This window comes from Numida meleagris, chromosome 2 (genome assembly GCF_002078875.1).
Source record: "Numida meleagris isolate 19003 breed g44 Domestic line chromosome 2, NumMel1.0, whole genome shotgun sequence".
In the NCBI taxonomy this organism is placed as follows: domain Eukaryota; kingdom Metazoa; phylum Chordata; class Aves; order Galliformes; family Numididae; genus Numida; species Numida meleagris.
In genome coordinates this window covers 31,444,601-31,459,266 of record NC_034410.1, presented here as the reverse complement: position 1 = coordinate 31,459,266, position 14,666 = coordinate 31,444,601, and the positions used below count along the sequence as shown (strand labels likewise).

Here is a 14,666-nt window from a genome sequence, read left to right as displayed (position 1 = left end):
CCATGATGGCTGAGTCACAGAAGGACTATCAGGGACTGTAAATTGCTGCCCGTAATTACAAAATGGTTTCTTTGAGACAAGAAACATATCAGTTTTCAAAACAAAACAAACAAAAAAATCCCACATAGTTCATTTTCTACATTCCCATAATTAACTCTCACTTCCAAAACACAAGAATAGATAGTCTGGAGAAGAGGAAGCTCAGGGGAGACCTTATGGCTCTCTACAGCTGCCTGAAAGGAGGTTGTGGAGAGGTGGGTGTTGGCCTCTTCTGCCACGTAACTAGCAACAGGACAAGAGGGAATGGCCTCAAGTTGTGCCAGGGGAGCCTTAGGTTGGATGTAAGGACAAATTTGTTCTCCAAAACAGTGGTCGGGCACTGGAACAGGCTGCTCAGGGAGGTGGTGGAGTCACTGTCTCTAGAGGTGTTCAAGACATGTTTAGATCTTGCGCTAAGGGACATGGAAATATTGGTGGTAGGTGGACAGTTGGACTAGATGATCTGGAAGGTCTTTTCCAACCTTGGTGATTCTGTGATTCTTGTAACAAGTTTAAAGGACTGTTTCCATCGAGATGGGTCATGGCATATAGTGCTGAGGAACACTTAAGGTGACCTGTGAAGAGAGGCCAAGTAAATATACCCATTGTTGGATCACTCCAACATTTTATGCTGATCACAGTTACTTTCTTATTTGAGTAATATAGTTGAATGACTGGAGAAACAGTTACATGGATTTTACTTTTTTCCTTCGTATGGTATCTGAAAAAGTGATATCTTCTGCTCCTGCAACTCCAAAGCTCCCCAGGAATCTGACCTTTCTCATGCTGGTGATAGAACATTTATAAAACCACAGGAGAAGTGTGCAAAACAACATGGACTGAGTAGTCTGCATCCATAAATGATTCAAATTTTCTTAAGTATATTATAGATAAACAGCTTCAGTAACTAGCCAACACTGGGTAACTGTGGAAAGGCTCTCATGGAAACAATAGCAATGCTGCCTGAATAAGGCATTTCAAAACATTCTCAGCACTTCACAAGAGACACAGCACACTGGACACACAGTACTGTGGCAGACAGTATGGCTCCTTTCTGCAAGATACTGTCAAAAAGTAATCCATAAACTTAGACCACATTCTTTAGTTTTCTGTGGCTGTACTTATTTGCCAGGTGAAAAAGAAAAATACAGTTCTAAATTCTGTAAGCAAAGTAACATTAAGCATCCAAGGGTCTCCTCAGAGTTGAAGCCAAATTCAAATCCTGGTTTTCCAAACAAAATAAAACAAACAGACAACAACAACAAAAAAAGAAACCAACAACCAAAAACTTCTCAGCATGATCTATGCAGATTATGAAGCACTGCCTGACCCGTATGGTAACTATTTCCCCAGCTATGTTCCAGTAGAACAGGTACATTTCAAATTGGCGAGGGGAAGAGTTAGAAGGGATACACAAGTGCAGAACTCTATAGTCTACAATTCAGGACTCCTTTCCTAACGATTCAGATCTCAGAAGTACTTAAAACCTTCCCCCTCCCCTTTTATGTACTAAATATGAGTTCATTTTCTCTGATAACACAGTTTGTAAATTACAACATAATCAGTCGAATTCTGCCCACCAATGTGAAGAAGAAAGGGAAATTTTAAGGGCTGTCCTGGTACGGTAAGGCAATAGTTGAAGGTCTTGCAGAAATCCGCAGGACTGGTAAGAAGATATAAGTATTCAGAAAAACAAATATTCTATAAATTATTATGTCTAGGAGACAACCTGAGATCACTTTTCTAAATAAAGCATTACTTAAGGTATGATTTGCCATCACAAGGTTAACTACTAGGAGAAAATATTACCTGCTTTTAAGATGAAGTATTTTATAGCCAACAGAATTTACTACTATGAGTTGTTTGCATAATTCTTAGAAAGGTGAAAGTAACTGAATGAGCTCTTCCACAAACAGAAGTGATTTTTCTGCACATTTAACCTCTCCAACAGTGCAATGCTTCCGACTCCTCGCTCCTTCCTCGAGGCAAACTCTCTCACCACTGCTGCTCTCCAGCTACTGTCAAGGCTTGTGATAACTTTTTCTATGCAGTGCATAGCTCTCTGGTACATACTGCCCCGATGGCAAACCATCAGCACTGTGGAACTCATAGGAGCTTAATATTTTCTACACTTTGACCCCTCAAAACAATAGTTAAAACTAATCAGAGGGATAAAAAGTGGAAGGGAGGAAAAACCAGAATGAAATGAGAAAAAAGAAGAGAGGGAACAGACAGTCAAACGTAACAGTGCAACCATACACACACGCATACTCCCAGAGCCAGTCCCTGCCCCATGTATCTTCTGTAAAAGTGTAAAAAAAAAAAAACAAACAACAGTGAAATTCTATATTTTAGTATTTTCAGCACTACGCATCTTAATAAGCTATTGCACCAAATGCTTGTATATCACATTTGATACATGTATGCCAAGGTAGCTTACAATTATAAGACAATACCGTGGTAGCGCAGTACCATTCATTTGCAAAATGTAAATAACCGGTTCCTAAAACAGTTACATAATAGTATCTACGAAACTTTAAGAAAGTCATGTTCTTCCTGGTGGCTTGCTGCACAACTTTACCAAACTGGAAACCGAATGAAAATTACATTTTCTGTTATTACAAACCTCATTGAATTTTTTCTTCCTTGAAGATTTTGGAATATGTCTCCCTGGAAAAAATGAGGTAGAAAGGATAACTAATTACTCTGAAAGTAAGTGCTAACTTTCAGAGAGAGAGATCTAGAGCCTCTCCTTTAGCCTTAAAAAGAATATTGTATCCACATTCTGGCCAGCAAATTTTCCTAGAAGTTCTTCTGTAGCGGCTGTAACTATGATACCAATTAAATAAAAACACTTACTTGAAATGATGCAACTTTGTCCTCAGGGATTTTTTTTTTTTGCCTTTTTTTTTTTTGTGCCTGCCTCCAGATGGGAAACAGAAGCACAAAATTAGGGACCAAGAAGAGTAGTATCAATTTTAGTCTTCCAAGCTTAATCACATCAGATGTATGTAGCTAGCTGTTTTTGTCTGTATGCTTATAGTTTCTGCAAATGAGACTAAGTACTGCATAGCAGCACTTGAAAAATGAAAAACACAAGCCTAAGCTGCTTTAGACTTTTTTTTTTTTTTTAAGTGAACTCAGTAATTCCGAACTCCTGAACTCTGACAAAGTGAATGATAGCTTAGTTCACAAACAGCAACATTTAACTACCTTATCCATTAAGTAGCATTTTGTAGCATTTTCTCTTTGTTTAGCTTCCCACCTGATTCTTTGTGTACCATCCAGTTTTGGCAGCAAATGAAGCAGGGAGCCCTAAAAATAGTTTATTTCTCTTACATACCCGTGACTCACTCAATGGAACAGTGTAAGAAGGAACATGCAATCTTGTTCATAGCACGCAATAAACATGAATTTTTAAAATGAGTTTCCAAAAAAAAATCAAACAGTATAACTAAGTCTGACATCGATACGAAATAAATTCGAAGTTTCTAAACCAAAACACCACCACAACAAAAGCAGACAACGATTGAAAAATGTTTGCATTGTAATTACCAATTCCAATTCCTCCAAACTCATCCTCTCCTTTTCCAGTTCCAATTTTTCGCTAGAGGATCAAAGACTAATTTGAAGGGTCATTCACCAATAAGTTTCTAAATCAAAGCCCTTGGTCCCTTAGTAGTGATGCCCAAATAAGAGCACAGGAGAAGCCAACAAATTGCACTTCAGAACAGCATTCACAACAGTTACAACATCGAAAGCTGAGGTATTAAAGCGTTTCCTACTCCCAACAGGCCACAACACAGTTTGTCAGCCTTTCAAGTGTCTATCCATGTCTAGCAGTAACACACACCACTGCTATGTTTGTATAACATACAACTGAAAATTTAGAAAACAAAAAACATCCAGACATGATTTAACTTCTATAGCAAAAAATGTTTCTATGGCACTATACCTGTCTGCCAAAAGAAGTGTTTACGCTGTGGCAAAAGTTTTGGTCTTTTTTTTTTTTTTTTTTTTGGTTTTGTTTTGTTTTGTTTAGGACACCTACTGCAAAGTACCAAAACAAGTTGAAGCTGGCCTAGAAAGTTCAGAATCCAGTGAGGATTTACAAATCCTGATCTTTAAGGGCCAATATACAAACTGGTAATAGAATAGCAGCAATAGGAAAACAAGAATATGTCAAAATTTCATTTACGTTTAGTAGAACATTATGTTAAGTAAGACGGATGTAGAGTTGCAACTTAAGCTCAATGTAGATCACATGGCATAATAGAATCAAGTTCGTTCACTCTGCAAACTGTATACCTTAGATGAGTATGAATGCAAAAAGCTGAACTGAAATGCAGAATGTATCAAGAACTGAGACCACTTGGAAAAGCTAAGAATAAAGCCTTTGAGTAACCTCCAGTATACCTGTAGACTTACAACAGAAACAATACCATGAATGAAGATGTACTTGAAGTATTAAAGACTAAAATCATGTTCATTCTTAACTCCACATGACTACTTTACCCTGCAATCAGATTAAAATCCTACATTAAAGTTGGCTACAGTCCAGGTTTTGTTTCATTATTATATTAAGATCCATATGTGCAAAGTAATACTGTGGGTTGTATACAGTAAAAAGGAGTAAAAAGGAGGCACCTGAAAATGAGGTTCCTTGAGTATTCCAACCAATTCCGCAACATTTTCATCTTTATTTATTAAGGGACTGATGTCTTCAAGAATTTCATTCACCAGCTCCAGGTTGTTGTCACTGACAGCCTCAAGTTTAGAGTCTTCTAGTCTCTCATGAGCCTGTAAGATAAAATAATTATATAAAACTATAATGTAATTAAGTTTCAAGTAGATAGTACCTCTAGATTATAAACCTTTTAATTCATTTCTTGGTGCATCCTTCAGTGGGAAAACAGGAACAATTACATATAGTCTAATCTGCACATTTTGTCTCTGTAACTGCTGAAGGATTTTGTGTCCTTAACAACGTGACATGACAAACCTTATAAGCAGCACCTGTCAGATGTGCTTGCATGGCCCTATTTCCTATGGCCTCCATGTTACATTCATCAAATAGCCCTCTCTGAACAGTACCACGCCTCAGACCTTTTCTGCTTCAGAACCCAGTACAAGTAGACCTTTTAGAAGAACAAAACAGGGAACTATGCAATTGGCTTGGAAAAATATAGTCTGCATTGGAGAAATGTTTACCTGAGGCTCCTCTTAGTCAAGTATATTTGAATGGCAAATTCTAAAAGAAAGTCTGCCTAATTAAAGGGAGTTCTGAAAAAGTCTGCAGTAAAGGAGGCTAACTATGCTGGGCTGCATTAGTAAGAGTGCTGCCTGCAAACTGAAGGAGGTGATCTTTCCCCTAAATGCTGGTGAGGCCACACCTGGAGTCCTGTGTCCAGTTCTGGGCTGCCCAGAACAATGGAGTTGTTGGAGAGAGCTCAGTGAAAGGCCACTAACATGACAGAATGGAGCATCTCTCCTATGAAGAAAGACAGAATGCTGGGAATGTTTAGCCTAGGGAAGAAAAGCCTTAAGGGGGACGGCCTCGTCCTGAGAGTACAAAAAAATGGAATCAGGCTCTTTCCATTGGTGCTCACTCATAGGGTAAGAGGCATTGGGTGCAAATTGAAACAGTTTGAGGAGGTTCAGTCAGAACATTAGGAAGTACTTTATATATTGTGGGTGACAGAACTGGCACAGGCTGTCCAGAATAGTTGTGGAGTCTCCCTCCTTGGAGGTCTTCAAAAGATATCTGGACATAATACTGGACAAGCAGCTGTAGGTGGTCCTGCTTGAGCAGAGGGGGCTTGGACCAGAAACCTCCAGAGGCCCCTTCCAACCCCAACCATTCTGTGATTCTGTGACTCCTTTTCATCTCTTTCTAGAGCTGTTGCTGCAGACACAATCCTTTCCTAAACATTGCAGATACTTAAATGCATTGAGATGTAGGAACTTGGAGCTGCAAGAGAGATACCTCATAAACACAAATGTTTTATTTATTACAGAAAGCTCTGTATCATAGAATGGGGGAATAAGAGGAGGACCAAAAATAGCTAAGATTCTCATCGCATTCTGAATTGAGAGTTATTTACAACACTGCAGCAACACAAAGCTAAGGAATGAACTATTCCTGTGGCAGGTAAAAACACAAAAAATAATGGATTAATTTAAGAGTCCTCCATATATACATCCCACAAATACAATTTGAAGGTATGTGCACAGATCTACTTTCTTATTAGTGTTTTAAAACAGACGTTAAAATAAAATTTTGTTGAGCCTAGAAAACTTTGTTCCCTGAAATCATCTGAGTATTGAATTCTACTTTGGATCTGTAAAATGGCACTTCTGCAGAAATGACGATAAAACGCTGGGAAGGCTAACAACATACAGAAAGACTTTTCAAACATTCCCCAGTACCAGCATCCACATACCAAAGGACTGTGATTACAAAATTCATCGGCAGCTTGGCATCTACACACATCCTCCTTAATAAAGAAATGCCATTTTGTACACAATACCTACAGGAACCAATATCCTTCTTCTAGAAGTTCCCTTCTTTTACAGCAAATAGAAACCTAGATCTATCAGCTTCCAACCACACTCCAGTTGCAAAACTATCATAAGATTAAAGAATTTCAGTTACCTCCTTTCCCACTTTTTTCTTTAAAAATACCATATAATGTGTATATAATTATGTATACATAATATAATGTTGAGTTTTAATAGCTGACTAACTGGAGGTAAGAGGCTTTAAACTAAATGTGGGTAGGTTTAGATTAGATATTAGGAATAATTCTTTACTCAGAGGGTGGTGAGGCACTGGCACAAGCTGCCCAGAGAAGCTGTGAATGCCCCATCCTTGGAGGTGTTTAAAGCCAGGCTGGAGGGGCCTTTGGGCAACCTGATCTAGTGGAAGGTGTCTCTGCAACAGCAGGGGGGTTGGAACTAGTTGGTCTTTAAAGTTCCTTCTAACCCACAGTGTTCTGTGATTCTGTGATTCTAATAAAGGAAAATGAAAAGGCTTTTTACATTTCTGGCCGGTCTGAAATGAATGTGGACAAATATTCTGACAATCTCAGAGTTCTTTGAGAATTCACAATTCTGATAAAACTAGCTCTTCTAATAGAAAAGCAAAGTTGATATACTTCTAGAGGCAAATGTATTTGTACAAACTCAATGCATACACTTCAGGAATTGTGTTATCGTTGGATAGGGATGGAAGTTTGGGGTTTAATGCAGAAGCAATCAGAAAAAAAACCTGAGTGTGGTAATGCCACATGTACTCAGTTAAAACCTTTCAGTGTTCTAGAGAAAGCAAGTTTATAGTTAAGACTATTCCATTACAAGCACTTCTTTTTTAACATCTGCTAGTTAAATTCCTGCTAGTTAAATGTTACATTATAATTGGACAACTACAAATTCTTGGAAATTACTGGAAAACTACAAATTCTTGTAAGAATAAACTCTTTGCAATGAACATTCTCTTCATTTTAAATATTATAGATGAAGTATGTAACAGATACTACAGTTGGAAACAATTCTAATCAAGAAAGTGTTTTTAACTTAACTCCAGTAAATTTAGCACACAAATTTTCCCCTCTGCAGTTCTCTCATCACCAGATGAGACGCTTCCACTGTTTCTATTTTTATTCCTATGCAATTTCTTCCACTTGTAACCAGTGTTCTTGAACTGTGCGATGGTGTGCTCCTCTTGCCCTGTCCAACTTGACCTTTATTTCCCCTGCCGCTCCTCGAGTGATAAACACCTTGGATGGTTGTGACAGCTACATCTGACTTCAGCAGATAACCATCAGTGGCAATCATGATGGGTGAAACTGGTTATGAAGGCTGCATCTGGCTGAGAACAGATCGATGGGAAATAAAACACAATAGCCAAGGGCTAATTTGAGCTGTCTGCCCACCTAACAACTGTGCTAGTCTATGTTTGGCTCAAGCCAAATTTGGAAGAAACTAACATCTGTAGTTGGGATGTAAATATGAGTGAATCAGTCATCTTAATCCATAAATAATGAGCAGCCCAAGAGCCTGTTGAGCTCTCCTGCACAGCAGCTGGCTGCATGACAAGATCTGCCCTCAAGCAGGGATAGTTCTTGAGGGTATGGCTACTGCAGAGACCCTCACTTCAACATCAAGAGATTCCTTGCTGCTATAAACCCTCAGAAAGTGACTAACAGCTTGCTAAGCTTTGTAAGCTTGCTAAGATTATATCATAGATTGATTGTGCACATACAAAACGTTATCAAGTCTGTCACTAGGAGTGAATTCAGCCACACCTAGGTTCCTTCCCTTTGCAGTTCAAGGTGTTTAGAAAACAAGGGGGTCCACTTTGAACCTTGTGACTCAGTGGGAGAGTCTCTTGGATGAGTGTGTTTAATCGTATTTTCTAGTAAGTAAATAATCAAGTGTACCTTGCAATCTCAAACCTTCTTAAGTCCCTGTTTCATTAAATCATTATTTTATATCAATACATATATTGCTTCTTCTCTCTTCTGAGCTGTGTTCTGCTTGCAACTAACAGTTAAATAAAAGTGAATTCTTATACAAATTCTTATGCTTTCCTTTCCAGATTTTTATAGAGCAAAATCTGTGCACAATGATCCTTTAGCTTTACAGAGTACTTCCTGGCTGCCCACAGGGCATCACTTCAGATGTTTATTCATATTAAAGAGACAGCTATATATCAGTTAACTCTTTTTTCTGATGTAAGGAACTTATTTTTATGAAGAATAAGAAGGAATGCAAGTGCTGTATGATACCGACTGCATTTTCTCATGATAAAATAAGCTACATTTTAACTTTAAGGTCTAAAGAATTTTTGTAAACATCACCTTAGATACTTCAAAATGAATGCTACCATCTATAAATAAAGTAGTTGCATAATGTAAGACCACAATTAAGGTTAGCCCGTATCTGACTGCTGCCAATCAGTCTGAGATCCAGGAAAACTTGGAGAGAATATTTCATTGGGTTGATCAGAAAGTCATTCTGAGCCAAAAAGATGACTTGTTTATGCCATGGGGGAAAGAAGATTATTGCTCTCGTTTTTCATTTTCAAATGTCTAGCATTTTTTCCAAGGGGACATTTTTTCCAAGGAACTTGGGTTTTCCACAAGAGTCACAAAACCATTAAAACCAAATACCTCTGATTTCAAGTATTTTGATATTTTCTTCATAAATAATTTCAACACATTACTACTGCAGTCCCTGAATTTTACTCCTTTCTCTAGATCTCCCACGTTATCAATCCATGACACCTCAATCCATACTTAATGTTCACGTAATAGTACCAGATATAACATTTTCAGATTCCACTCAGAGCAGGAAGTTGAAATACCTTAGCAAGTGATCTTACAATAGGGTTTTCCATGATTCCTTTGAGGAAAATCAGGTCTATTTCTTCAGCACCTGTTGATGTCGGCAGATCAGTAAGGTTATCCAGTACCTGCTGCATGGCTGCTGACAAGAGAAAAAAATGACAAAAAAACCAAAACTAAGTACTGAGCAAAACAGCCTTGGATAAATAGCAAAAACTCAAGAGAACACCACAGTAATAGAATTAGAGATTTTAAACCGCTAACTATACCTACTGAGCGCAAGTAGACAGAAAAGAAAAAATACTATTCTTTCATTTGAACGATGGAAATAAGTTATCTATCCAAACCCTTACCATCACGATCAACTTAAAGGAATGTTCTCAGCCTCGATTAAAAATTAAATACTACTTAAAGACTGAGAAATATCTCAAGTATAAACTACATAAATGGATACGCATAATATCCAAATACAATCAAAGCAACTAACTCATGTTTTGTTTCATCTCTCCTTCAGAGAAAGTTTTCGGCCAGCATACATACACAAAAGAATTGTAAGTTTTAGAATGCTTCTATAGGCAGACGTCACTGTTTCTGAAATGAACACAACTTCAACTACTTTTTTTAAAACCAAAGATGTCTTGCTAAGGAAGCTCTTGGCAGCACTCGTGTCCACTTCCAGCAGTCATTTACAGCCCCCAGTTCTGACTAATTGCGCTAAGAGTAAGTGCTGCAGATGCTAGCACCAAGCTGGCTCCACAACATACTGCATTGGGAAGTACATCTTAGAACTTGAAACAGACTGCATTTGCATGGCTTCCTCGGTGGAGATGTTCCTGGCCAACAACCTCACAGAGAGAACTACAGTAGCTTGGGTCAAAAGGGAACAACAGGGCTCAAGAAAACCTCCATAAATCCTACCATCCCCGCTCCCTTGTCTCACAATGTCATTTATGAGGTGATGAGAATTTATTGTATAACCAGTCCTTCAACCCTTTCATTTAAGATAGAACTGAACAAAACAGATCTTTTATGTTAGACAGCAGGGTCAGCGCATTCACATACTGCAGAGTTCTTGTGCATTTGAGCATGTGTGCAGTAGCCCTTTGTAGGCACTTCCTAGGCTAGTTTCAAGTCTGCAAAGAGTGGATGCAAGCTCAGGCTCAGCACAAAAGGGGACACCACTGAAGAAAGTTATGATGCCCTTCACAAGGTGAATGATTTTTTTCACCTTTTCCAACACGTGATTAAATATACTCATCTTGTTAGTATTATCTTAGTAGTGAAAAACCTACACTGTTCTTTTTTTTTTTTAACAATGTTGTCAAACTCCTGCAGAGTTGCATTTACAAATTCAGACAGGCACATACATAGGCCTACTAAAAATTTTTCTGTCAAGCTCCCCAACAAAAGTATTAGAAAAAAACACTGTGTACTGTAATACTCCGCATGCTGCATAGCAGCATACATCAAGATAATCAGAAAGTCTATAAGCCCCCTCTCCCACACAAGAATTTACCCTTAACTTTCCTCATTGCTTTATAATGAAAGTTATTATGGAACACAGCGAAGTAAGAGAATAACAGCATTTCTCAACACCTACTTTCTAATTTGAATGTTTCACAGACAATTCCATTCCAAGAAAATACTTTCTGGCTGTACTTTCTCTCAAGTGGAGCTGACTTTTCAACAATCAAATCATCTTGTACAGTACATTTTAACTACGGCAGTGAATGTCAAGAGACTTCATTTTTTTTTTAATGTTTTAACCACGCTTCTCGCTTCCAAAACATGAATCCTCTGTAAAACCATGATAGGAAGAAAAGTGACACTTAAACCAAGCTTTCAGATTTTGAAGCAATACTACTTCTATGTTTCCAATAGACAAAGTGCTGTTAGTGATCACACGTTGGATAAAGACACTAAACCAACCTGGAAAGAGTCCCTGTCTTCCTCAGACTAAGTCAGTCCTGTATCTTGAGGAGTTTAGCTACCAATGCATAATGCATTCCGTATATATCTCAATAAATTGTTTCCTATGTAACCCTTTCAGAATTCAGCCTACCTTAGATGATCAAATTTAAAATTAAAATTTCTATTAAAACATTATCATCAAAGAGAAGCTGTTGAGAGAATCATTTAAGCTTCACAAGAATGACTTTCAGGCTTTGTGCAGGGTATTTTCAAACGAAGATTACATTTAATAAAAGTTTCACAAATTCTATCATCAAAGTTGCCAAAGCATACTTTAGTGCTCTTGGAAAGCAGCAGACACCTTTATAAAAAAATTCACAAAAGCAGACTTGCATCCCAGGTGCTCAAAACCCAAAACACTGCCATGCACCTGATGGGTGCCTTCTCTCATCCTCACGCTCTCTAGTGGTGACAGCTCTCTTAGCTACAATAGCATTTCTTCAGTATTAGAAAGGAAACAAAGCAGATGTACATAACTTGGGATAATGCATCCTAGATTGATCCTCGAATTTGAACACAACACAGAACTATACAGTGCCTTGATATAACTAGTTCCCCATCTTAAAGGAAAGATCTAAGTAGTTGAGTAAAAATATTATTAAGTACCCTTTTTTTTTTATTATTCGGCTATAAGGTAAAGCAAAATTGTGTGTGAGAGAAAGTTTTAATTAGCTTCAATGCAGATTTTGCACCTGTTGACTACTACATGGAAACAACATAGCAGTTTTTTTATGGTTAACTCTTCACTGCTTTATACTCACCCGGCAAAAAAAAAAAAAAAAAAATCAGAACATGACCAAATGTTGTTTTTCCAAAAGTCATCAAGAGCATCTCTCAACAGGAATTATGTTAGTTGATACATATATATAAAAGCAACAGTACATGGAGACTACAGACAAGCTTTTTGCGATGGACTAGAAGCACGTTAATCTCACCTTTTCAAAATGTATTATGCAAGTCAGGGGCCAACTTCAAATGTAGTACACATTCAATGTGGAATGATAACATTTGCTCTCATGTGAAAATAGCTTTGAAAGCTTAAGCAACATATTTTCCTTCGTATGCCCTAGATGTTCACACAAGTACTTTCAAACAATATGATTTACAAAGAGAATTTAACCAGGAGGAGGGGAAAAGGAAAGACACTTTGATAAATGTGTTATATAGATTCCCTTTTTGCATATCTATTCATCAGTCTTTTGTTAATTCATTTCTAGGGAAAAGTCTTATTAAACTACAATCAGCAGGAGATATGTTGTTTCCAAGGTTAATTATAATGATCTTTCCAAGCAACGCAGATATATATGGAATTTCAAGTAGCAGTCTTAACTGACACCTGAGTTTTTAGAAAAGCATCTTTGCTTTGGAGCAGCAGGAATGAACGCTGAAGACAAATACAAAGGGAAGTTTCAGTTAAGAGATCTTAAGAAATAGATGGAACTAAGGAATTTAGGATATTTAGATTTGGTAATCTCTATCAAACACTGCCTTTGAGCCTCCCATCTCTTCCCATGAAGTACGTCTGCCCTTGAAATGCTGATACTGGTTACTTGCTGGAGGAGGTGGGGGAGGGAGAGGGAAAAAAGAGCAGAACTTAAATGTAAAGTCAGGCATCCAAGAACTAAGAACCAAAGTGAAGAAATTCAAAGCCTGGTAAGCCATCAAATTGCATAAGCCAAGTTCTCAGGAGTGTTCCATGCTATTGAATACTTTGGTGTCCAATAAAAAAAGATGCGTCTGCTTTTCCTTTGGGGAAAATATTAACTACGACTCTCGCCTCCCCCATTCCATCTTTTAGAGGAAACTGGTAAGAACACATTAACTTTAAGAGCTGTAATATTTACTTCCTTCTCCCTCCAAACGCCAGCCTTTTTATATATTCGAAGAGCCACCTGGATAAAACTGCAAATTTTCATCACAGCCAAGGATTTGTGAGGATAACAGGTAATAAGCATGGTTAAAGAAATGAGCTAGGAATACAGACATTACAAGAAACACACCTTGACAACAGCCTCCAGACAGAGCATAGGAACTGAGCAGCAGAAAGAGGCTTTCAGTTGAGACAAGGTGTTGAAGTAAAGGACTCTCAGGAAAAAGTACCAACAGAATGGAGCTTGAGATAGGACTCCTAAGAGAAAATGAGATTACAGTGAGACACCCTCCACTACAGCCGCTGGCTTAGTGACAGGGAAAATACAAACACAACTAATTCCCACAGTCAATTTTCAAAGAACATCTTTATAAACATTGGAAGTTTAAAGCCTCAAGCAAGACTCAGCAGGAGTGTACTACCCCGTTGCGTACATGCACTGAACAATTTATTCCTACTGAGCAGGTGAGTCCATACTCAAAGTAACCAGTTTATCACTTGAAGCCCATACCAAAAAGGGAAAGGGAGAAGCAGGGGGAAGGCATGTTAACTGATGTTTGTAGTAGTTACTATGCATCCTGAGGTCTGAGAATCCAGAAATTTCACTTACGAATGCACAATTTACTAACCAGAATTAACTCATCCTAAATTCATGTATGGCTCTTCAGATAACCAAAGGCAGATGCTTCAAAGGCTTAATCTACATACTGTACCTTACAATAGTAAATTCAGATCAAATAGAAGTAAAAGTTACTATAACAAACTCTTCCTGTATTTGTAAGAAAAAAAAAAAAAAAAGACAGATTTTCAACAAGTTCTCAACTATGACTCTTTCATCAAATTTGATTTTTACTTTTTCTTTCAGTGCTTAATTCTTGACTAGATTAATTCCATGTAGAGGAAAAAGGAAGCATACATTTAAATAAATTTTCCAGATTTGCAGACAGAAGACAAATGTGTCACTCACTGGGGAAAATGAAAGCTTTGCAGAATGAATACCCTGCACAGATTTTTTAGCTTAATTTCATTTTATTATTCTCCAAGCTAACAAATGAACGGGGAATTAAAAGAAAATTGTGTAATACGCTTAAATAAACGTATGCATAATTATTTTCCCATGACCCACTCATTCGGATAGGGACGTATGATAAATACCTCAAGGACTGTTGGTGCGAGTGGTAGCTCACATGAAATCTTGAAAGTTAGATTAAAATCTTGTCACATGCACAAGTTTGGAAACAATTTCTCACGGGGAATGAAAATCTTTACAAGCGGGATATATCCAAAAGAAAAGTTTCCTAAGACACCTAAATATGCACAGGGAAAGAAAAAAAAAAAAAGGATTTATACTGCAGGTTATTTGGTTATTCTGAATTGACTGCTTCTCTCCACGCAGGAATACCTATGAGCATGCTAACATTTTGAACTAGCACAAATGA

General features: G+C 37.7%; 1 protein-coding gene across 4 annotated transcripts in view; it reads right to left on the bottom strand.

The window, feature by feature from the left end:
* The window catches only part of MPP6 (membrane palmitoylated protein 6), a 52,105-nt gene that overhangs the window by 12,908 nt on the left and 24,531 nt on the right, over positions 1 to 14,666 (bottom strand). For 2 of the 4 annotated variants that reach the window (XM_021387438.1, XM_021387440.1), the window contains exons 2-3: positions 9,407 to 9,528; positions 4,687 to 4,839 (exon numbers count right to left, since the gene is read on the bottom strand). In XM_021387438.1, coding sequence (XP_021243113.1) covers positions 4,687 to 4,839; positions 9,407 to 9,523 — 270 coding nt within the window. In that variant the 5' untranslated portion in view covers positions 9,524 to 9,528. The remainder of the gene's footprint in view (positions 1 to 4,686; positions 4,840 to 9,406; positions 9,529 to 14,666) is intronic. The other 2 variants (XM_021387441.1, XM_021387439.1) reach the window with 2 other exon arrangements.